This window comes from Ailuropoda melanoleuca, chromosome 1, assembly GCF_002007445.2.
Source record: "Ailuropoda melanoleuca isolate Jingjing chromosome 1, ASM200744v2, whole genome shotgun sequence".
Classification (NCBI taxonomy): Eukaryota; Metazoa; Chordata; class Mammalia; order Carnivora; family Ursidae; genus Ailuropoda; species Ailuropoda melanoleuca.
The window spans coordinates 147,988,565-148,014,818 of NC_048218.1; the positions used below are offsets into that span (position 1 = coordinate 147,988,565).

Consider the following 26,254-nt stretch of genomic DNA (forward strand, 5'->3'; position numbering starts at 1 on the left):
ATGGCTTGGAAGTGTTGTGAGAAATGGCAAGATTCCTTGTCGTTGAAGATTAACAAAGCAATGCATCCTTTCAAAGGTAAAGGTAGCTTAGACCTGACTCATAGTACTTGTGTTCTGCCCAATTTTCTTAGAAAACTGTTTAATTTTCTTTAAAGAAAATCTAACAACTGAAGTGAGACTGGCCCTTGGGTAAAAAAAGTGGGCAGCTAAAGCTTCTTTCCTCAATAACATGTTCAAGTGCCTTGTTTATTTTTGTGTTATTAAGTGACACTTACATAAATGCCTTGTTGAGTAATGGTGCAAAACTGAAGTCTCTTTAGGACACTGCTGTGCCCAAGGTGAGTGATTAAAGCATGTATGTAAACTAAGCACCCTTTGGCTCATCTAGTCGACCCTGTAGAAATGAACAATTGTGGGCATATGACATGGCTGGAGGGGAGAATGGGAAGGGCAGGAGAATTCCTTGAAAAATGAAGAAAGTGTAAAGAGTGGCAGGGAAACTAATAACTGAAAATTGATTCTGACTATAGATATCAGTATATCAAGTTGATGCAAATTAAGGTGGCATGAGATTTGTTTAAAAAAAAAAAAAAGCCTTTTCCCTGTATTGTATAATAATAACCACGTTATTTTAAATATAGCCAGGAAGGGCTATGTTTGCTCATATGATCAGGTTTCCGCACTTCCCACACCTGGGGAAGTATCAGCTAATATTGATTTAGCACTAATTTATACCTGATGGTCAGGGCCAACTAGAATAGAAGAGAACTGGTACAAATTAGTGGGGCCCTGGGGTCCCAGAAAGAGGCCTGGGGCCTAACTTTGTATATCAATACAAATCACCCTTTCTGGGAGGGAATGGAAAAAAATATTTGAAAGGACCTGAATCTGGTGTGCTAAAGATTCCCTTTAAGAATGTTAGGAATGGATGAAATCAAGTTACATTCTTCGATTGTATTAAGTTTAGTCCGTTAATCCGGGAGCCCAGCAAACTAGAAGCAGAACAGGCTTTAAAATATCTGACTCATTATTATATTATAAATAATATTAGCCAGTCAGTTCCATTTACCTATTCCTCAATGAAATTCCCTGTAATTAAAAAAAAAAAAGACTCTGAACTAGTCTTACATTATAAATATCAGTGTAGATTTTTTTTTTTTTTTTGAACCACAGAGTTAGATACTGATTCTTTCAAAACTGTTTTCTTTGGGTAATTTCCATGAACTGATGTCAGTTATCAACATTTCTTTGTATCTGGCTAAAAAGTGAAAAAATATTTGGGGCCTGAAATTAAATTTGGTGAACTTTTATCTCTTTCTAATCCATTGTTCCCAGATTTGCCTGATCATAATGATCACCTGGGGAAGTTGTTAAAAATGATATAGTCCTACTTTTCCCACTCCCAGACATGCAAAATTAGACTTTTCAGGAAGGAAGGCTGAAATCTGTATTTTTATAGCAAGGACCCCAGCTATGCCTCATGATTTACATGTTTGGAAAACACAGTCCTGGGTCCTTGTCCCTTTTGTCATTATGTCAGAGCTCTTCAAACCCCCACATCTCACTTCTCCTCAGTGACTGAGGGCTTCTTCCTATTCCATCCCACCTAAGAAATAAGGTGCACTCCCATCAACCACTGCAGCCCTCAGTAGCTGTGGCTCCCTGCTGCAGCAGCAGTGGACAACATTTACAGTCTCAGGCAGGGAGGTGATGGAATAGAAAGGTGGAGGTGTGGTTCAGAGAAGCATTTCTAGAGACTCTGACCCTGCCCTTGATGACCAGTTGTAAAGGACTTTGCTGCTTCCTGAAGTGGCCACACTCAACCTCCCTTTGTGCTACATAAAATTTTTCTTTACCTCCACTCTCCTATCTCCCATAATAGGGGGAAAAACATTGTCCCTTTTTGTCAAACTTGTGCTCCTGATCAAATTCTCTACTGCCTCAAGGAAGCTAAATCTATGAATCCTCTTCCTCATTCAAACCTTGCTTTTTCATTTTTTTTCCCTTTGGCCTCTTTGGCTTATAGGCATATCAATAGACAGGTCTCCCCTATTCTTTCTAAACTAAACCAACATATGCTTTCTTGGTCTCTGTTGAACCCCAAGATCCCATTTTCATTCATGCCTTATTTTTACTGTCAAATTTCTTAAAAAAGAACAGTCTACAATCTTCTCATGAACCCAACTGTAACCTGGCTTCCACAGAGCCACATTTTGTACATACTGTTGGTTTGGAGATTACCGGTGTTGAGATCCAGTGACTTTTTGTGTACCCTTAACCTTCTTACCCAGTCAGTAGCATTTGATATTACTGATAACCCTCTCTTTTTCAAAACTTAATCAATTAGTGATAATTTAATTGTAAAAACAGAAATCTATTCAAGTAATTGAAACAAGGGGGATTTTAATATAAGACTGCAGGAAGCTTTCCCACAGAATGGGTAATAGGGTGGTACAAGGATTGGAATCAGGAACTGGGAAGCTATCAGCAACCAATAAAGTTTTAACAAATAATTATTGATCACCTCTTATATTCTAGGCATTGGTTAGGTGTTAAGTACTGAACAGAAGAGACAAGGCCCCTGACCTTAGAGACTTTACAATCTAGTTGGGGAGGCTTCCTATAAGCAAGCAAACAAGTATTTACAACTTGTGATGAACATTACAAAAGAAAACAGACTTGCTTAATGATAGATTATTACAGGTTATTAGTGATAGGCGAGGACTCAAAGGATACTCTGAAGACATGACATTTAAACTGAACGATGAAGAATGTAAGGAAGCCACTCAGGGAAACTGAGGAGTGTGAGGGATGTGGAAGGAGTGTTTCAGGCTGAAGATAATCTGTGTGAAGACCCTGCAGTAGGGTTTTGGAGTAAGTGAAAGGAGGCACTGTGGCTGGAACTTAAAAGATGAGTCAGAGAACAGAGCAAGATTAGGCTGGGGAAAGAGGCTAAGCTAGAACAGGCCAGGCCTTTTATTTATTTATTTATTATTTTATTTATTTATTTTTAAAAGATTTTATTTATTTATTTATTTGACAGAGATAGAGACAGCCAGCGAGAGAGAGGGAACACAAGCAGTGGGAGTGGGAGAGGAAGAAGCAGGCTCATAGCGGAGGAGCCTGACGTGGGGCTCGATCCCAGAACACCGGGATCACGCCCTGAGCCGAAGGCAGACGCTTAACGGCTGTGCCACCAAGGCGCCCCAGGCCAGGCCTTTTAAGCTATTTTAAGGAATTTGGATTTGATTGCAAAGTTATTGGAAGACACTGAACCGATTTAAGCAGCAAACAACATGGTCCAATATATTTCTAGGTTTATCCTCACTGATAAGCAGAGAATCAATTAAAGAAGGCAAGAGTAGAAGTGCAAAGACCAGTTGGCAGCTGTAGCAATAGCTCAGGTAAGAGATGATGGTAGTTTGTGGACTAATGTAATAGCAAAGGACATGGAGAAAAGGGATGGATTGGACTTCTATTTATGAGGAGCAAATGAGAGGACAAGTTGATGGGTTGGAGTTGGGGAGGGAAGGAGAGTAAGAAATCGAAAATATTGCTCAGGTCATGTTATTTAGAATAACTGGATGGATGGTGATACCATTTACTGAAGTGGGGAAAAACTTTTTTGACCGGGGGCGGGGAGGGGGGAGGAAGCAGGAATGAAGAGTTTAGTTCTATTTCAGATACATTACTTTTAAATATTCACGGAGACTTGACACATCAGATAGGCAACAGAATACTGAATTTGGAGGAAATGTCTGGGCTGGAGAGATTGATTTGGGAGTTGCCAGCATTTTAAAGTATTTAATGTCATGGGAATGCTTGAGATCACCAAGAGGAAAACAGAAGATAGAGCCCGATTTTTAGAGGGGATTGGAGGAAGAAAAACCCTTGAGGGACACTGAACAAGAAAAGTAGGAGGCAGGGGTGCCTGGGTGGCTCAGTCTTTAAGTGTCTGCCATCAGCCCAGGGTGTGATCCCGGGGTCCTGGGATCAAGCCCTGTGTCGGGCTCCTTGCTCCGCTGGGAGCCTGCTTTTTCCTCTCCCACTCCCCCTGCTTGTTTTCCCTCTCTCACTGGCTGTCTCTCTCTCTGTCAAATAAATGAATAAAATCTTAAAAAAAAAAAAAAAAGAAAAGAAAAAAGTAGGAGGCAGAAATACATACTTATCAATAATTACTTTGAATGTAAATGGACTTAATGCTCCAATCAAAAGATATAGGGTGATGAATGGGTAAAAAAGCAAACCCATCTATATGCTGCCTACAAGAGACTCAATTCAGACCTAAAGACACATGCAGGTGTGCCTGCATGGCTCAGTTGGTTGAGTGGCTGACTCCTGATTTTGGCTCAGGTCAAGGGCTCTGGGTCCTGGAATCGAGCCCTGCATCGGGCTCCCCATTCCTCAGGGAATCTGCTTGAAATTCTCTCTCCCCTCTCTCTCTGCCCCTCCTCTTGTGCTCACTCTCTAAATAAATTAATTAATTAATAAAATCTTTAAAGACACATGCAGATTGAAAGTGAAAGGATGGAGAAACATTTATCATGCAAGTGGCTGTCAGAAGAAAGCTGGGGTAGCAATATTTTTTTATCAGACAAAATAGTCCTTAAAGACTGTAACAAGAGACAAAGAAGGACACTGTATAATAATAAATGGAAAAATCCAATAAGAAGATATAACAATTGTTAAGTGTGCACCCAACACAAGGGCACCCAAATACATAAAACAGTTAATAACAAACATAAATGAACTAATTGATAATATTACAGTAATAGTAAGGGATTTTAGTACCCCATTTACATCAATAGACTGATCACCCAAACAGAAAATCAACAAGGAAATAGTGACTTTGAATTACACACTAGACCAGCTTGATTTTAAGAGATATATTCAGAACGTTCCATCCTAAAACAGAATACACATTCAAATGCACAGAGAATGTTCTTCAGAACAGATCACATATTAAGCCACAAAACAAGTCTTAACAAATTTAAAAAGAGCGAAGTCATACCATGCATCTTTCCTGACCACAACACTATGAAACTAGAGGTCAACCACAAGAAAAAATCTGGAAAGACCACAAATACAAGGAGGTCAAATACCATGTTACTAAACAATGAATGGGTCCTCCAAGAAATCACAGAAGAAATAAAAAACATGGAGAAAAATGAAAATTAAAACACAATGGTACAAAATCTTTGAGATGCACCACCAGCAGTTCTAAGAGGGAAATTTATAGCAATACAGGCCCACCTCAAGAAAAAAGAAAAATCTCAAACAACCTGATGTTACACTTAAAGAAGCTAGAAAAAGAACAAACAAAACCCCAAAACAGCAGAAGGAAAGAAATAATAAAGATTACAGCAGAAATAAATGATTTAATAAATAAATGATTTAGTTTCTATTATAGAAACAAAAAAAACAGAACAGATCAATGACACCAGGACCTGGTTCTTTGAAAAGATCAGCAAAATTGATAAACCTCTAGCCAGACTCACCAACAAACCAAACCAAACCAATGAGGGAGGACTCAAAATCACAAATGCAAAAAGAGAAATAACAACAGACACCAGAGAAATACAAAGGACTGTATGATTGTGAAAAATTATATGTCAGAATATTGGACAACCGAGAAAAAAATGGATAAGTTCTTAGAACCATATAACCTACTAAAACTGAAGCAGGAAGAAATAGAAAACATGAACAGATAACCAGAAATGAAATTGTATCAGTAATCAAAAAACTCCCAACAAAAAGTCCAGGACCAGATGGCTTCACAGGTGAATTCTACCAAATATTTAAAGAAGAGTTTATGTCTATTATTCTCAAACTGTTCCAAAAATAGAAGAGAAAGGAAAACTTCCAAATTCATTCTATGAAGCCAGCATTACTCTGATACCAAAACTGGATAAAGGTACCACACACACACACACACAAAGAGAAAGAGAGAGAGAGAGAGAGAACTACAGGCCAATATTTCTGATGAACATAGAAGCAAAAATCTTCAACAAAATACTAGCAAACTAAATCCTACAATACATTAAAAAAAAATCATTCACCACTATCAAGTGAGATTTATTACCAGGATGCAAGGGTGGTTCAATATTCACAAGTCAATCAACATGATACATCACAGGGATAAGAGAAAGGATGAAAACCATAGGATAATTTCAGTAGATGCAGAAAAAGCATTTGACAAAGTACAACATCCATTCATTATAAAAACCCTCAACAAAATAGGTTTAGAGAGAACATACCTCAACATAATAAAGCCTTATATGAAAAACCCACAGCTCACACCACACTCAATGGGGAAAAACTGAGAGCTTTTCCCCTAAGGTCAGGAATAAGACAAGAATGTCCACTCTCACCACTTCTATTCAACATAATACTGGAAGCACTGGCCACAGCAATCAGACAAGGAAAAGGAATAAAAGGCATCCAAATTGGTAAGGAAGAAGTAAAACTTTCACTATTTGCAAAGGACAGGATACTATGTATAGAAAACTCTTGAGACTCCACCAAAAAAACTACTAGAACTGATAAATGAGTTTGATAAAGTGACAGGATACAAAATCAATGTACAAAGATCCATAACATTTCTATACACTAATGAAGCAGCAAAGAGAAATTAAGGAATAGATCCTATTTACATTTGCACCAAAAATGATAAAATACCTAGGAATAAACTTAATCAAAGAGGCACAAGACCTATGCTCTGAAAACTATAAACACTGATGAAAGAAATTGAAGATGACACAAAGAAAGACATTCCATGCTCATGGATTGGAAGAATATGGTTAAAATGTCTATACTACCAAAAGCAATCCACAGATTTAAGCAATCCCTATCAAAATACCAAGAGCATATTTCATAGAACTTGAACAAACAACCCTAAAATCAGAAAAGAATCAGAAAAGACCCAAGTAGCCAAAGCAATCTTGAAAAAGAAAAGCAAAGCTGGAAACATCACAATTCCAGACTTCGTTATATTACAAAGCTGTAATAATCAAAATAGTATGATACTGGCACAAAAATAGACACATAGATTAATAGAACAGAACAGAAAGCCCAGAAACAAACTCACAATTATATGGTCAATAAATCTTCAATGAAAGAGGCAAGAATATGCAATGGGAAAAGACAAACTCTTCAACAAATGGTATTTGGAAAACTGGACAGCTCCACGCAAAAGGATGAAACTGGACCACTTTCTTACACCATACACAAAAGTAAACTCAAAATGGATTAAGGACCTAAATGTGAGACCTGAAACCATAAAAATCCTAGAGAGGAGAGGACAGGCAGTAATTTCTCTGACATTGGCCGTGGCAACATCTTTTCAGGTATGTCTCCTCTGGCAAGGGAAACAAAAGCAAAAATAAACTATTGGGACTACATCAAAATAAAAAGCATTTGCACAGCAAAGGAAACAACCAACAATACTAAAAGACAATCTACCAAATGGGAGAAGATATTTGCAAACGACATATCCCATCAAGGCTTGTATCCAAAATCTATAAAAAACTTAATAAAACTCAACACCCAAAAAACAGATAATCCAAACAAAAAATGGGCAGAAGACATGAACAGACATTTCTCCAAAGAAGACATACAGATGGCCAACAAGCACATGAAAAGATGCTCAACATCACTCATCAGGGAAATGCAAATCAAAACTAAAATGAGTGATCACCTCACACCTGTCAGAATGGCTAAAATAAAAAGCTCAAGAAACAAGTGTTGACGACGATGTGGAGAAAAAGAAACCTTCATGCACTGTTGGTGGGAATGCAAACTGGTGCAGCCACTGTAGAAGACAGTATTCAGGTTCCTCAAAAAAATTAAAAATAGAACTACCTTATGATCCAGTAATCATACTGCTGGGTATTTACCCAAAGAATATGAAAACACTAATTTAAAAGGATACATGCACCCCTGTGTTTATTGCAGCATTATTTACAGGAGTGAAACAATCCAAGCTGTCCAAGTATCCATTGACAGGGGAATGGGTAAAGAAAGTGTAGTGTGTGTGTGTGTGTGTGTGTGTGTGTGTGTGTGTGTAATGGAATATTATTCAGCCATTAAAAAAGAACAAAATCTTGCCATTTGCAACATGGATAGAGCTAGAGAATATAATACTGAGTGAAATAATTCACTCTGTCAGAGAGACAAATACCATGTGATCTCACTCATATGTGGAATTTAAGAAACAAAACAGCGAACAAAGGTTAAAAAAGACAGCCCAAAAAACAGACTCTTCACTACACAGAACAAATGGATGGTTACCAGAGGGGAGGTAGGTGGGGGGATGGGTGAAATAGGTGATAGGGATTAACGAGTACACTTATCATAATGAGCACTGAGTAATGTATAGAATTGTTGACTCATTGTACACCTGAAACTAATATAACACTATATGTTAACTACACTGGAATTAAAATTTTAAAAAATTAAGTAGGAGTTAAACAAGCAAGCAAGCAAGCAAGACCAGGCAGTTGTAGTTAAATTCCAATAGAAGAGATCTTTTGTCAAGAAGTTGATGGGCGCCTGGGTAGCGCAGTCAAGCGTCTGCCTTCGGCTCAGGGCGTGATCCCAGCATTCCGGGATCGAGTCCCACATCGGGCTCCTCCGCTGGGAGCCTGCTGCTTCCTCTCCCACTCCCCCTGCTTGTGTTCCCTCTCTCGCTGGCTGTCTCTATCTCTGTTAAATAAATAAATAAAAAATCTTTATTTAAAAAAAAAAAAAGTTGAGCCTGACCAACTTTGTTGAAAACCGCTAAAAGTTGGATTAGGATGAGCTCCAAGTAATATTGATTGGGTCTGGCAATATGGAGGCTGTTGACTACATTGATTAGCAGTTCTCAGTGGCATGTGCAGGTAGAAGCCAGATTAAAGTACACTGAACAGGAAATCAGTGCTAACTTGTAGACAATGTTCTCAAGAAGCATTGCTGTGAAGGGATCAGGGAATTAGGGCTGCAGATGGAAAGGGATAAAACAAGAATCTTTGTTTTGCTTTTTAAAAATGTTCCAATGGAGCTTATTCATACATATTTGGGAATAATCAAGCATTGGATGATGAACAAGAGGGAGGGGAAGAAAGGAAGGAATTTAAATCACAAGTAGAGGAAATGGCTTCTGGTAGGAGAGGGGAAAATGCATCACTTGTAAAAGAAAGGAAAGAGAAATTGGGCCAAATGTCAGAAGATTTCTAGACTTGATGGTAGGGATACGCTGGAGTTGTACCAGGAGAGGCAGGTGTGGGGATGGTTTTGGATGATTGAAAAAAGGGATAAGACATAAAATAATCATCTTGCAGAACTGAACATACTGTCAGGCTCCTCTCTCTCCTGCCCCTCCCACCAAACGTATCTTCAGAAACACCAAACGCTCTCCATTTTATTAAGGAGGGCTTCCTTTCTGCCTTCTTTCCTAGTTAATTTTGTCCTTGATCCTCTTGTCCTTTATTTCTACACTTTTCTCCCTTGTCAACTTCATTTGTGCCCCTGGCTTCAAATACCATTATATGTGAATACCCCAAAATCCACATCTCTGCTGTTCTCAACTTTGCTATCATTTAAAAACTACCTTCAAACATTTTTTCCTCTTTTTTTTCTTGTATCTATATGAGATGATCAGTGTTAAACTTATTGGGTAATCATTTTGAAATACATATATGTAAATACAATCTTTATGCTCTATACCTTACATTTATACAATGCTGTGTGTCAGTTATATCTTAATAAGACAAAGAAAAGATTACCTCGGCTTGAATATTCTCTGGTTCTCTTATTTATAGCTGAATTCATAATTATCTTCTCACCAAACCTACTTGTGTTTTGGCTGCCCTGTTCAAGCCACTAGTATCCTATCAGCATTACAATCCTGAAGCTTCAGAGTTCTCTGACCTACTTTCAAGGTCTATCAGCTGAGAAGGTCCATCACTTTCATCTTTTCCTCCTCTCCACATCCTCTGTCATTCCCCTACCTCTCATTACATAAACTCATGTGGATTATTGTCCAAGTCTGCTAAATCATCTTCCAGTATGCAGTCTCCGATCCAGGTTAAAAAATGTCCTTGCATCAATCTTCATGAAGCACAGCTCCATTCATGTTCTCCCCACCTACTCAAGAATCTGACATCTCCTCACTGCATACTCTATATAAAATACAAGCCTCACCTACCAACCTCCATGGCTGGTCATCAACAGATCTAGGTTTTTCTTTCATTAACAATCAGTCAAGGTAGACAGTCCAATTGTCTCCTAACATATCCTGTGTCTTCCTAATGACAAGACTTACTCATCTTCTTCTTCCTGATGCCTTTCCTCAAAAGTGGTCTTTCCCTCCCATCACTTCCATATTATTTTATTTACATCTCTCCTCTAGAAGACATGTTTAGACATCATTTTTACCTTGATTTGTAAGCATGGCTTTTTGCCTCTGATAGACCACAATTGACCAAAGTGTGAGAACAGATGTGCCCTACAGAGTATACAAGTGTCTGACACGCTGAAGACATTTAATAAGGAACTTGATGAGGCCTGCTGCTAGTGATGTGCTATTAAATCTTCATATAGGCCAATTAGATGTATTAGTGAAGGCCTTTTCAATAGGATGGTGAGTAGGACACTGAAAATTTCGTGCTACCCAAAGCTTAAAATAATAACAAGAAACTTCTCTCATCAAGCACTGCTGTTGAATTGATTGTACCTTAACAACAGTGCCTCAACTCACTCATGTAGTAAAAAGTAAAATGCAGACACATAAGAGGAAATTAATCCAGAACACATTTTGATCACTCTAAAGTCTCATAAAAAGACAAAATAACACTATGATAATCAAGCATACTCTCTTCACAGGATTACTACTGCTCTCATGCATTGTTGACACCATGTTTGGAACTAAAGCAAACGGAATGCCACAGCCTGGAAAGAGAATATTTGCAGGTTTTTTGGTCCCCACATCTTTAGCTTCTAAATGTCCTAGCTTTGTACAATATAGTCTTTTAGTTAAATGATAAAAGTCAACTTATATATCAGCTTAGGGAATGTGCCCCTGGCATCATTGTTGGCTATAGAAATTGCTCTGGAAATGAAAGCTGAAAAACTGGTGGTTCCCATCACTATTTTCTATCCTTGTAGGAATAATTACATACTTACTTTTTTGATATTTACTCTTTAAAAATAAAATATCCCCTATTTCTATTGCTTCTTTTGAACTTCTTTTAGAAACAAAGCACTGGTTTCCCTATGCAAGGATTTTATGGATATGATGCCCAAAGTACAGGAAACAAAAGTAAAAACAAACAAGTGGAATTACATTAAACTAAAAAGCCTTCTGCACAGCAAAGGAAATGGGCAAAGGACCTAAAGAGATACTTTTTCCAAAAACGATATTCACATGGTCAGCAGGTACATGAAGAGATGCTCAACATCATTAATCATCAGGGAAATGCCAAGTCAAAACCACAATGAGATACCACCTCATACTTGTTAGAATTTCTGTTTCAGAAAAGACAAGAGATGACAAGTGCTAAAGAGAATGTGAGAGAAGGGAACCCTTGAGCACCGTTGGTGAAAACAGAGTGGTATAGCCTCTATGGAAAACAGTATGGAAATTCCTCAAAAAATTAAAAGTAGAACTACCATATAAAATCCCACTTTTGGATATATATCCAAAGAAAATGAAATGAGTATCTCAAAGAGGTTAACTGCAAGAGGTTCATGAACCATGTTCACTGCAGCATTATTTACAATAGCTAAGGCATGGAAACATATATCAATATAACATATACATAATACAATGTAATATTATTTAGTCATAAAAAAGAAAAAATCCTGCCATTTGTGATTACGTGGATGAAACTTGAGGCCATTTTGCTAAGGGAAATAAGTCAGATGCAGAAACACAAATACTATATATTCTCACTTATATGTGGAATCTTAAACAAACAAACAAACAAACAAACAAACAAAGAAGAGATCGGTGGTCACCAAGGGCAGGTGGGTGGGGAGGGAGGGAAATTGGTGAAGGTGGTCAAAAGATACAGACTTCCAATTATAAAATGAATAAATTCTGGAGCTATAATGTACAGTGAGGTGACTGTAGTTAACAATACTATATTGTATATTTGAAAGTTGCTAAGAAAATTGATTTTAAAAGTTCTCACCACATACATAAATGTAACTATGTGAGGTAGGGGATGTTAAATAAACTTATTGCCTTATTGTGTTAATCATTTGCACTATAGACCTGTATAGTGCAAAATCATTACATTGTATACCTTAAACTTACACAATCTTATATCTCAATAAAGCTAGGGAAAAAGAAACAAACCAAAATTTTTATTATTTACATGAAATGTTGCTTTCTACTTAAATACAATTTTTTTTCAGTTCCTTTATACAGGCCTCTTGGGAATAACTGTTCCTAACAGTGAAAGAGGACTAGAAATCAGCAGATGTCAACCCCTAACTGACCTCAACCGTGCTTCTGTCAATTTCACTTGGTTATTCTTTTTTCTGCAAATTTCAACTGCCTGTTTCTCCATCACCAATTTCACTGTACATTTCCAACCTCTGATGAGCCTCCAACATTCACCAGGACTAATACTTTTCACTTTGCCTGTATAAGGACCAGAATACAAAATATGCTTTTTGAACACCAACTCCAATGCAAATATCTGTATGGTTTATAGGAGCCACATGGAACATTTTTCTACTCTGTGGCTATGTCTTTGCAGCAGATCTACCCATGGTTATATATATTTTTCTGATAAAAGGTACAGTTTTGGTTCAACAAGCATTGGTTAAAATTTGCCAGTCTTTCAACAATATTGAGCAAATATTGATTGTCTACCATGTACCAAGCACTGTTGTGAAGATTCAGCAGTTATAAAAACTCTTGCTTTCGTAGCTCTTATATTCTAGACAGACAGAACAAAAAATAATTATAATATATAGTAGGTTGGATTGTGATAGGTTTTCTGGAGAAAAAAAAAAGTAGGATAGAGAATAGGAAATGCCTAGGAGTGCTTGCAATTTTAACAAGGGTTTTCAGAAAAGCTCTCATTGTGATGGTGGTGACATCTGAGTAAAGAGCTGGTGGAAATGAGGGAGCAAGCCATGTGGGTATCTGGGGCAAGAACTTTTCAGGCAGAGGGAACACCTAGTGCAAAGGCGCACGTAGGCTGTCACAAGCAGTAAGGAGTATTACTGTAAGCATCTGCCAGGGACAAAAATTCAGGCAAGGCTTTTTTTGTTGTTGCTATAAAGAATCCACCTACAAGAGAGTTTAATCAGCTTAAGATGAACATCAGTGCAGATCTGTTTAGTGTTCTCTCTCAGCCATGACCTCATTGCTAATACTGACAGCCTGGCCTGCCTCTTAGATTTGGATGAACCTTGGATGTGCAGCCTGGCAAACCTGGATGAAACCAGAAAAGAAAGGCTTGATAGCTCTATAGGCCCAATGCTTCTTTACCTCATTTTCTCTCCACATGGGGCTGCATATTAACCATATGAAGCCAGTGATTCCAAGTTTTAACTTAATCTAAAATATGCCCATTACTGTTTAAGAACTAAGAAGTAAATATAATGGAACTCTATCTCACTCTACCTTAAATGAGCTAATGGTGGATTTCTGTCCCACACATAGCCAAGATATAAGGCTCCTGAGAACAAAGTTGGTTCCTATGCCGTCAAATTGTTTTTTCGACGTTGTTTTCTTCTAGTCAAGGCAACATAGGAAAGAGGTCATTACTTACATTAAGTCTCATATAGAACTTCCAGAGATTGTCCCACTTATATTCAACCAATAGAAATAATCTGCCCTGGACTTTAAAAAAATTTTTTGGTTATGTTAATCACCATATAGCACATCATTAGTTTTTGACATAGTGTTCCATGATTCATTATTTGTGTATAACACTGCCCTGGACCTTTCTATCCCATAGCTAGCACAGTAGTGTAACAGTGCCCTGCTAGCCAAGCAATCCACACCTCCTTCTAAGGGTTTTCCATTTTACTGAGGAGAACATCTTTCTAAAGTTTCTGGTATTCCCTGATAGCCCACTCCCATCCTTGATAGGAATAAAACATTATTAAGAACTCAACAAATGGACATTTGAAAGTAGGGTTTAGTTTACTTTAGCCCACCTTTGATTTGTTTGGAGATTGAATTCTCCAAAGATCTCCATGAAGATCAGTACTTATTTCATAAGAATAAAGGTTTAAGAGACAACCAAGATTTCTTTAGCAAAGAGAAGCTGATTGAACATCCAAATAGGTCATGATGACTTTTAAGTAACTGAAAATAGGATTTTAAGATCATAGTAGTTCTGTGTGTGGGTCGTTTAGATTTGCTTTAGATGCCTGATTTAATTGGCTATGGTAGATTTGAAAGACATAGAAAGCCTTTTAAAATATGGTTAAGTCTGTGGTTTTAAGATCCAAATCAAGTATTGATCATTATGATGGTGGCTTGGTATAAATTTAGAATTATTGTAATCTAATGTGTTGAGGTTATTCCATACTTCTATTTAGGAGTGGCCAGAGAGGACATTTCTATAATGAAACTATGCTGTAATCAAATCAACAACTTAGTAATTTACCAGCCTTTTTTTTTTTAAACTTCATATATTATAATCTGTCAAGGTTTTTGTTTTTGATATTCTAAAAAAGTCATTGCAAAGAAGCCACTTACTTTTTCCTCATGAAAGAATGCAATTTCCTAATTAATGAAGAGTCTTTAATTTCAGGTGGAAAAACTAACAAAATAGATCAATTACACCAAATTTGAGAGTATTTACTTTATGTATAACTAAAATACATTGTTATCATGGAAAGAAAAACATATAGGTAGTGGGCTATCTTCACTTGTAAAATTTCTTTTGAACTAATTGGAACTTATTTCACACAGGACATTCATGGACCGTTGTAAATACTCTACCAATCATGTAGTCCACAGCTTTAGGCTGTGATGTGCTAGAATAGGGAGCTTACTCACAGATTCAAGTTAGTTCACCCAGGTTGGATTCTTAGCTCCCCAGTTACTAGCTAAGTTATCGCAAGCAAGATATTTAACTTTTTTGTGCTTTAGCTGAGAACATAATGGGGATAATACTACTATTTACCTTGTGGATTACAGTAAAGCTAAATGAGGTAACACATAAAACATTCTTAGACCAGTGGCTGGCACGTGATGAATGTTCATTAAATGTTAGCTGTTATTCTAGTGTGTTTATAAGGTGAGGAACTACCACTGTTCCTAACGGGAAGTACTGGATGCAAATCTTGAATTTTTATTGGGTTTCATCTACTCTTTACAGAAGCTAGTATGTTTTTGGACTGACAGTACAAGGAAGCAGAGCGGGATGACTCCTCTAAGTGAAACTAAACCCTGCATATAGTGCCTAAAATCACAGGAAGCTTGTCAGTGTGGGCAGACACCAAGAGCAAACTAATCTGATAACCTACTTCTCTCTTATTTTCTCATGGAAATTAATGGGGAGTATCTGATGTAGACCCTTAAATTAATTGTTTCTGCATAAGGTTTAAAACCTTGGTTTACTGTGGGGTAAACTTAGGTTTTTGATAGTCATCCAAAATCTTCATATCTCTTCAGTTTCACTGCAATATAAAAACTATATTTACCACAGTGGATTGTTACATTAAGTCTGGTATTTATTTCTCCCAAGAGGCCATCTGCTTCTGGGGAAAGGCAACAGGGTGCCCTCCATTAATATATCTAACGGATGGTGTAATGATGTACAATTCCTTGTTAACCCTTGCAATTCAGTTATTGTCTTGGAACGTAAGATTTGATTCTCTATTCACACCATAACTACAAACCTAAGGATAGACTTGTATAAAAATATTGGCCCGTTGTTCAATCCAGCTTCTAGACTTGCTTTTGATGCCTTGAAATTCCTTTGATCGATTAGTTTATTTGCCACCGAAACTCACATTACCAAAGTTAAGAGGGGAAGGGATGGATTTTTCTGGTTCCAACTCTAAAACGTGCCAAAAGAACAGGTGTACTTGAAAAGTACATTTAGCCTTAAGTGTCGTCTATCTCAAGTTGTACAATCGGCGCAGGAGGGTGGAGCCCTCGCAACTGGCTTGCCGTGGTGTGCATGTGTCTTTGGGTGTCGGGGCACACGCAGGACACGCACGGGCCCACTTTCTTAGGGCAGCTCAAACTCTTGCTCTCACCTCAAACGCTGTCAACTCTCACGCCTCTCCCTGCGCGCACAGCCAGCCCCCTCCTCACTCTTCCTCTCCCTCACGCCCCGCCTCCAAAGTAGCACGCACCACTTTCATTGGCAAGTGCTCCTCTCACTCCTAGTCTGCAACCAATCTCTCGAGTTTTGGTGGAGAGCGGCGGAGCCAATGGGAATGCTCGTTGCGGCAGCTGCCGGGTCCGAGCGCCGGGAGGCGGTGCCGGGGGCGGGGTGCGGGTGGGGAATCAGTTGCCATTTGGAGTGAGGAGCAGGCGGAGGCGGCGGCGGCGGTGTTTGCGGTGGCGCGGGATCCGCGGAGAGCCAGACACCTCGAGGCCCTTTCCTCCTGTCCCGATCCCAGAAGCAGGGGTCCGGGCCCTCCCTGCAGTTGCCGGGCTATCCCGCGCGTGCAGCCCTGCGAGGCAGCGAGCGGCCCCCGAGCCTGCGTGATCCAGACTGTTGCCCCGCTCTCCTGTCAGCGCGATGCCCGGGGCGGTGGCGGCTCCGGGCTCCTCGCGGCCCCGGCCGTGACCGCCACACCGAGCCCGGCCCGGAGGTTGGGGCCGTTGGGCGTTTGTTTTCGCAGCCTTCCCCTCCCCCCTCGCCGAGGCGGCGGGGGTGCGCGTTGGGAAGGGGGAGCCGAGAGACTCCTCCTCCTCCCCGATACCCCCGCCCCTCCCCCTTACACACTCGCACGCACTATCGCGCCGGCTCCCACACGCTCGCGCGCCTCCCGCTCTGCGCCTCCGTGTCGGCCGGCGTCGTCCCGGGCCCTCGGAGCCACCATGTCCACTGCCTCCTCCTCCAGTTCCTCTCAGACCCCTCATCCCCCGCCGCAGAGGATGCGGCGGAGCACCGCGGGCTCCCCTCCTGCCGCCCCCCGGCGCGGCCCGCGGGCCCCAGCCCGCCCAGCCCGACGCTGCCTCCGGCCGCGGCCCCGACCGAGCAGGCGCCGAGGTCCAAGGGCCGCCCGAGACGGTCCCCCGAGAACCACCGGAGGAGCAACTCACCTGAGAGACGGAGCCCCGGCTCGCCGGTGTGCAGAGGTAGCGAGCCCAACCCTTCCGTCCTCCCAGGCTGCGTCTTCCCCGACGGTTCCCTCCGTGGAAACTTCAGCCTCTCCGGGCTTCTCTTTGCTAGTGCATTATCGAAGGTGTGAAATTGGCTTTGGGAACCTCACCTCCCTGCGGTCGCTGCGGGGCTTGGAGGAGCGAACTGCAAAGCAACTTTTATTTGACCCACATGCCGCCCCTCAGATTTTATCTTCCATCACTCGCCTGCATCGAAAGGTTTTTCAGTTTGTGAGCTGATTAGCTCACTCCTGTGTTTGCTGTTGGTAGCGGGGGAAGGAGGAGCTGGGCGAAACACTTAAAAATACACGCACACAAACTCTGGCAGCAGATAAGGTGGTGGTTGTAATCTACAGCCTCTTTGTGCTTTCCTACAAAGTTCCTAACGTGTCTGTGACTACTGGAGTATATATATTTCTTCTTTTTTGGAAGGGTGATGGCATTAGTTATGATATAAGGATATCTGTTGGGTGTGTAGAGGAGACAGTTTTGGGTATGCAATTGAAGTGTATAGTGTTCTGGTGGGTTTGGTTTTTTTTTTTTTTTTTTTTTTGGTCTCCTTTTTTTCTACTTTATATAGTCATATGCATCAGAGCAGTACTTCACTGGAAATCGTCTATGCCCAACTCAAGATTTTCATGGTAAATTTCTAAAGACCTATTTGTGGAGTTTGCTCACTTTTTCCTTACATTTTTAAGCACACTTAACAGTTCAGTTGAGCTGTTAAAGGATCTCAAGTTTCTTTTTTGTTAGGTGTCAAAGGTAATGGTAAGCTAGTGGATGCTGTCGGCTTCTCTTAATGTTTTGTGTTTTGGTTTGGTTTTGTTTATGTCTGGGGACACAGTGCATGATCTAGTTGGGTCCTGAGGGAGAAAAGGAAGATTAGCCAAAACAGGGACTTAAAGCTCATAAGGGAGAGTAGACTAGCTAATATAATTAGATACTAGGCTAGAGCTACAGATGCTGCTGCTGCAGCATTGTGGAGACAACTGATCATACCGAGTGGAAAACTCTCTGCTTGGAAGGGAAACACTGTTTAGCTCTGTACGTTGATGTGGTATGTGGAATTTTTTTTTTTTAATGGAGCTTTTTAATGAAAGACTTAGACTTGGAGAAAGTGATTATGTTATGATGGATTGCAGTTTTGGTGTTTTTGTGTTTGTTTATTTTTTTAATATTTCTGGCTGGTAATTAGCATGTTGTTAAGGCACTTGTTTTCAGAACACTTGGTGTGGCAGAGTAGGATGTAGTGCAGTGGTATGTGTACATGAGCACCAAGAAATACCTCCTGTAATCTGTATGCACCAGGAGGAATTTGCTCCCCCACTCCTCCCCCAGGTCAAGCCAGCTGCTGCAGAAACTGACATCCTCCAGCAAATCCTGAATGAATGAATGAAAACAACGTGATCGCCCTAATAATGACCACAACTGAACACACATCTTTGGCTGTTTTTTATAGAAAAGGCCACCATTTTCTAACAGATTAATGCCATATGCAGCTCCCTTGCACATTTTCTGGAGCTATATGAAATGAGAGGTAAAAGAACGAATAGAAAGCAGCAGTTAGAGAAATTTTGAGTGATTTAACTTCAACAGTGCATAGATTGAGTTTTGGGATTTTCTTTTAGGGACTAATGTAACAGCCATAAAATAACCATTTCAGACTGATTGTGTACAGAGGGTTTTGTGGGCAGAGTAAGAGTAGTTGCTGCAACAATATAATGGCTATCTAGTGCCTCCTCCCCTTTTGTTGATAAACACTAACATCTTACAACACATCATAGTACAACTTGTTTTTCTGCATCCTTCAAAAGCCTTAATTGCTTAAGAATTACATGGTCCATCATAAAGTAGTTTTAATGAAATTTGTGATCAGGCTTAAACTATCCTCTTTGTTGTAGTGTGGCATATCTGAGTTTAATGCAATTTTAATGTAATCATGATGAAAACACTTTTCTGAGTTTGTTTGTGCAGCAAACAGATTTGCATCACCAGAGAGCTTGTATTGGGAATAGAAGAGGGTTTTCTGCTGTTTTTAACACCAGGTGGTTTTGTCAGGTTCTTACATTTAAGGGATTTTGAATGCAGGCTCTTTAGCCCCCAGTTCCCTGATTATATTACCTTTATGTTACTTCCCCACATCCTGCCTTGCTCCTCTCTACCCAAATTAAAACTGTGCAACTAATCTATTCTGCTTAGCCATTTGAAATCCATACTATGAACAGTTGAACAGTTTTTCAAACATTATCTACTCAGTTTCTTTTGAATTCTGCAAGGTTCTGACTTCAGTGGATTTTAGCCTCCACAGGTCAAGGCTCCTGCCGCTGCCACTGCTGCTGCTGCTGCAGACACTGACATCACTATACTGCATGAATGAAAAACAACAACGTACTCCATTTCTTGCTCTCCACCTCCTTCCTTTTCTGCACACTCCTCTGTGTGTGTGTGAGTGTGTGTGTTTAAGATGGTGTTGTGCTGCATTTGAAACTATATTTAAAAATGTTAAATTAGGTGGTGTTTCAAGGGATATGTATTTAGTATAGAGGCGTATTGTTTACAAAAAGCTTCAAGTGCTGTGAGCATTGAGACTGGAGGTGACATAACTGAGCATTCAGTATTTTTTTTTTTATCTGAACTGGTGGTTATGGAAGAAAATACAGAAGCTTTAAACACTTCTTTGTAATTGTTGTACCAAGAAGAAATTATGAAACAACATGATTTCTAAACATGTTGGATCATTATTATTTCCCTCTTAAACATTCTTAATATGCATATTTATAGGGTTAAGTCTGTAGTAATAAAGAAATGATACTCAGATTATTTCACAAAGCTGAGGAAAAGCTGAATTCTGTAAAGAGGTGCAATCATATTTTAATATATTAATTTATAAAAGTCAACAAGATGGCAGTTTCCTTTATTTTTGTAACACTGTTTTAGATAATTTAAAAAGGTATCATAACAGAAGATGCATACATCTTTACCTGGACTTTTACAAATTAAAACTACCTTGTTTATGCATGTGGATCATATTTTTGTTTGTATGTTTAAAATTTCTTTTGTATTTTTAAAACTTCAAGGTTTGTTATTTATATTCATTTCTTTACTTCTGCCATTAGCAAAATGTCACCCTCCCCCTTGTTTCTTTCTGAAGGGTCTTGAAGTGGTGAATGACAGGCTGCTGAATGCATCCTCAGGCTCCCTGTGATGTGTTTGTAATAGATGTAAAATCATAAAGTATTATGCAAATAGTTATTTTTTTGTAATGGTAATACATAAAGTCTACCTTTGAGATAAATAGAACAACTCAAATGAGAATATAGCAGGATGTTAGTGTTAAAAATTAATAATCTGTAAGCTAAAATCATGAGTAATAACCAAAAGAAAATAAAGTTGTTTCTTTCTAAAACCTCAGAGTAAAACCTGTGGGTTTAGAAACATAGCAAATGCTCACAATTTTACTATGCAAGATAAGATAGTAAGTAGCAATTGCAGATCCTATTGTGTGTTTTTTTGTAAAGATTGAGCATTAGGATGAATTATAAATTCCAAAAGATATAAAATCAGTTGCATTAGAGTACTCTGGATGGAGAATACTGCTTTTCCTTAAGTGTACCAAATCTAGTTTAAAAAAACACAGAAGAGCTTGTAATTTATATGGCTCCTGTTATGGAAAATAGCATGCGTTGATTCCTGGTTTAACATAACATTTATTTAGGCCTAATATGCTAGCAGATTACTAACTCTAGAGTGAAATTTGATTAGAATTCTTCATGATTATTATTGAGAGCTTTATTGTTTTATGCATTAAGAAGTTACTATATTTTAAAAGAAAATACAAAGCCAGCCAGCATGTGATGTTGAATGACTTCATGCAATGTGTGCGTGTATGTCTTTGTGTTTTAATCAATTAGTTTGCTTTCAGTTTTTTAATCTTTTCATTAAATTTCCCTGCTTGAGTCATTTTTATGCTATGCTCAGTTTGTGGAATGCAACATTTTTAATTACTTTTTTCTCCTTACTTTTTTGAGATACTCAGACATTCTCTTCATATAAAGTTACCTCTCAGACTGATATTCTTAGAAATTAAGGTCCTTCTCATGGCCCCCTCTTTTAAAATTAATTTTCTTAGAATGCTTAGAGGAACTTGTTTCAAAGCTTTCTTGTACTTGAGTAAAAATAGTTAAAAGTTGTGGGTGTTTTTTGTTTTTTTTTTCCTAAAATGACAAGTTTCAAATACCGATTTTTGGGAAAGGTTTTAGGCCTTTGAGAACTATACTAAGTATCAGCAGCGTTGATTATTTAGCTTTTCCCATCAATTATGGTGCATAAGATTTCTAGTTCACTTAAATGAGTGAAATTATAAAAGTTATTTGTTCTTAAACTACTGTCTTATGTTCAAAGATGATATTCCTCTCAAATACTGTACGCTAAGCATATTGAATATCACACACCTAAGATATATAAAAGCACTTTGGTCAATTTAACTGTATAGTTTTGTGTGTATATATTGAGCCAAAAATTATTTTGTTTACAGCACTTTTTACAGAAGGACACGTCATTCACTGCAGTGTACATTTCTTCAAGGATTTAATGCAAATTAGGAATTATGCATTGGGAAATGCTGAAGGGTAATGACATGCTTGTGGTCTTTATTTTATTTGTGATAATGAAGACTAAATATGAATAAGAAAACAAAGGAATAATTGGGCTCCATGGTAATGAATAACAATGGTAATAAATGGTAATGTTCAATAAATGGCTAATACGAGAAGGTTTTTCTTAAGTCTGAAATTTAAACAAATTTCTAGAAACCTGTTTTATCCAAACTTTTGCATGTTGCTAATAGTCTGCCAAAGAGTATATACTGACAGTCATGATATTCTTAATCCTAGTTCAGTCTTTTCTCCAGTGCTTAAAATTGCTGGACGCCACCACCAAGACAGGCTTTTCCACAGCACCTGTATCTGGTGCTGTTGTCTTTTGTCTTCAATATATAATTTTGTTATTACATGATAAGGAAAACAAACCACTGATGCTGTTTCTGTCCTTTATACTTGTATTTTAACAAGAGGTTGAATTTGAGACTGATAGTCTTTTAATTGAGTTTGCCAAAAGTGGAGGAAAGAGAGAAAACTACTCATCTGTTAATATGGAGAGCCTAAGGAACTGGTGGAAGAGCCAGAAGTTCCCTCCACCCTTTATCTGGACCCCTTAAGTGGACCACGATTCCACCCATCATCCGGCTGATTCTGAAAGAATAAGCTTTATGCTTATTCTGCAAAACAGATTAAAAAGAAAATAAGGATTTTACTTAAATTATGAACAATTGTAGAGAAAAATACTTCTCCAGTATTTCAGTTTAATAGGAACAAACATGGCAGATACCTTTAAGTAGTGTTGTTTACTTCAAATGAATGTTATTGAGGCAAACAACAGGAGGAGGTAAGTTCATGAATACCTGAGTAACTTCCCCTATATTATGTTGTGTGTCTAGTTGTAGGTAGAAAGGAAGAAAGCATTTTAGTGCTTTTTATATACTAGGTAATATATATGTTCATTTGTAAGAAAGTGCATTTGAAGTGCAAATCTTCTGATTCCAGATCTAGTGTTTATTTCACAAAACTATCCCGTTGCTCCTAACTCAAAAAGACTCAGATATTGGTGACCAGCTGTGATTTCTGAGCTAAAAGAATGTCTGAAGAATAGGTTTTCTGTTTTCACAGCACTGTTGCACTATGCTGGGCTATGCTTTGACATTTTCAGAATGTCTAAACATGTAAGACAGAATGGTGAATGTAACTGGAATAGGATATATATGGATTGGGCATATTTCTCCATTTGTTCTTAAAGAAAAGTATAAGCATGTGTGAGAGAGGGCAAGAAAGTGAGAAATCCTTCTTCCTGAGGGCTCAGGGGTATGAACTTGACTGTTTCTGACCCTCCTCCCATCTAGAATTTGTGCTGTCCTTGAATCATAGTGAGAAGTACTTTTCTCCACGAATGTTAAAAGTTAGTTACACATGGTGATAAACTAATGAATGCTTCAGGAATCATTAAGCAGAGACTGGTCTCAAGTTCTTGTCTCAGCAACTGGTGCTAGGTTAATTCAGCCCTCCCAAGAGCTAACAAGTTATCACTACAATTTGTGGGTTTGAACTGTGAAAGTTTGTAACTTAATGAAGTGCTGCCATGGTGCACCTTAATGATGGCTCACCAAAAATAAGGATGAATGAAGGAAACTAGTGAAACCCATTATTGTGTGGCATAGTCAGTGTCCAAAAGTGTCTTGCAAGTCATTAGAACTAAGAAATCTACTAACCATCTGAATGTTTCATGAACTGCTACAACTTGCTGCCTAGTGTTACTAAAGATCAAAAATCTACCACCTACTGACAGTAATAACTCCTGATTTAGCCAGTATAACCACAGGGAGAACTTTCGTGAATAGTCCATATAGCTAATTTTAACTTTTACATTACTAAAAAATAAATTATTTGATGAAACATTTTCTGAAAGTATCGTGCATTTGTTTTCTTAAGCAGAACAAACAACATAAGTGATCTTGTGACTTATTTAGCTTTATTAATGCTTATATACGTAACAAAATAATTATTATAGAGAGTATTGAATATAAGATCGAATGAGCATTGACTGACAACTAGAGTTGCCCTATAACTGATTTTATAAATTTGCTTTTGGGATTGTCTTTTTTTTTTTTTTTTTTTTTTTTTTTTTTTTTTAGAGAGGAGGGAGAATCTTAAGCAGGTTCCATGGCTGGCAGGGAGCCCGATGCGGGACTCAGTCTCATGACTCTGAGATGAAATCAAGAGTTGGATGCTTAACCAACTGAGCCACCCAGGAGCCCCAGAATTATCTTTTTTCTGATGAAGGTGGAACGAAGCAATGTGTGGCTATGTTATTCCTTAATAGAATAACCTAGCTCTTTTCTCCAGAATTGTCACATTAAAGGCCAAATTATTTTCTAAATGGTACTGTAAGAGTCTCAGAAACAAAAAGGTATACTGGAAAATACTAAGAGACTTGGGTTCTATTTCCAGTTTTAACATTTCACTTAGAGCAAGTCACCATTTCTTGGCATTTTATTTTCTCTAAAAGTGAGAGGTGGGATTTTTAAGATTTTGGTTATGTAGAGAAAAAATTCTGAAAGGAAAAGTAAAGTTATTAAACTAGATAATTTTTTAAGTATCCCCCCAGCTTTATTGAGGTATGACTAAGAAATACCTTAGAAATAAAATTGTGTACATTTAAAGTGTACGGTATGATTCTATGTATGTATACACTGTGAAATGATTACCGCAGTCAAGCTAATTAACACATCCATCACCTCACATAGTTACCTTTTGTTTTGGTGTGTGATGAGAACATTTAAGATCTACTCTTGGCAAATTTCAAGTATACAATACAGTATTATTAACTAGAGTCACTGTGCTGTATAGTATTCATCATTATGTACCCAGAACTTGGTCATCTTATAATTGAAAGTTTGTACGCTTGACCTGTGTCTTCCCATTTCTCTTACCTGCAAGACCCCGGAAACCGCCAATGTACTCTTTGCTTCTATAAATTTGACTTTTTTAGATTCTGCATGTGCGATCATACAGTATTTGTTTTTCCATGTCTGGCTTATTTTATTTAGTACAGCGTTCACCAGGTTCATCTGTGTTGCCAATGGCAGGATTTTCTTCTTTTTTTTAAGGCTGTGTAATACTTGTGTGTGTGTGTGTGTATGTGTGTGACATTTTCTTTAACCATTCCTCCATCAGTGGACATTTATGTTATTTCTATATCTTGCCTTTGTGAATAATGCAGTGAATGTGGGAGGGCAGATATCTCTTTAAGATACCGATTTCATTTCCTTTGGATGTATATACCCAGAAGAAGGATTGCTGGATCATATGACAGTTCTATTTTTAGTGTTCTGAGGAACCTCTATACTGTTTTTTTTTTCCTCCAGTATTTTATTTAAATTCAAATTAGTTAACATACAGTGTAGTATTTTCAGGAGTAGAATCTAGTGATTCATCACTTACATATAACACCCAGTGCTCATCACAAGTGCCCTCCTCAATGCCCATCACCCTTTAATATATTCCCCCACCCCCCTCCCCTCCAGCAAACCTCAGTTCTCTATCTTTAAGAGTCTCTTGCCTCCCTTTTTGTTTTTATCTTAATTTTTCCTCCCCTTCCCCTATGCTCATCTGTTTTGTTTCTTAAATTGCACAGATGAATGAAATCATATGGTATTTGTCTTTCTCTGACTGACTTATTTTATTTCTCTAAGCATAATACACTCTTGGTTCAATCCACATCATTGCAGACGGCAAGATTTCATTCTTTTTGATGGCTGAGTAATATTCCATTCCATTCTACACACACACACACACACACACACACACACACACACCCACACACCCACCCCACATCTTCTTTATTCATTCATCAGTGGACATTTGCGGTCTTTCCATAATTTGTCTGTTGTTGATAGTGCTGCTATAAACACTGAGGTGCATGTGCCCCTTTGAATCAGTATTTTTGTATCCTTTGGATAAATACCTAGTAGTGCAATTGCTGGGTGATAGGGTAGTTCTACTTTTTAACTTTTTGAGGAACCTCCATACTGTGTTCCAGAGTGTGGCTGCACCAATTTGCATTCTCACCAACAGTGTAAGAGGGTTCTCCATTCTCCACATCCTTGCCAACATCTGTCATTTCCTGAGTTATTAATTTTAGCATTCTGACAGGTGTGATTTGGTATCTCACTGTGGTTTTGATTTGTATTTCCCTGATGATGAGTGATGTTGAGCATTTTCTCGTGTGTCAGCCATCTGTATGTTATCTTTGGATAAATGTCTATTCATGCCTTCTGCCCATTTCTTAACTGGGTTATTTATTATTTGGGTGTTGAGTTTGATAAGTTTTTTATAGATTTTGGGTACT

At 38.4% G+C, this 26,254-nt stretch overlaps 1 protein-coding gene across 1 annotated transcript in view; it reads left to right on the plus strand.

Annotated features, from left to right (window-relative positions):
• The window catches only part of GLCCI1 (glucocorticoid induced 1), a 119,894-nt gene continuing 93,640 nt past the window's right edge, over positions 1-26,254 (plus strand). Inside the window, exons 1-2 of the mRNA XM_034642946.1 lie at positions 1-76; positions 16,493-17,272. Coding sequence (XP_034498837.1) covers positions 1-76; positions 16,493-17,272 — 856 coding nt within the window. The remainder of the gene's footprint in view (positions 77-16,492; positions 17,273-26,254) is intronic.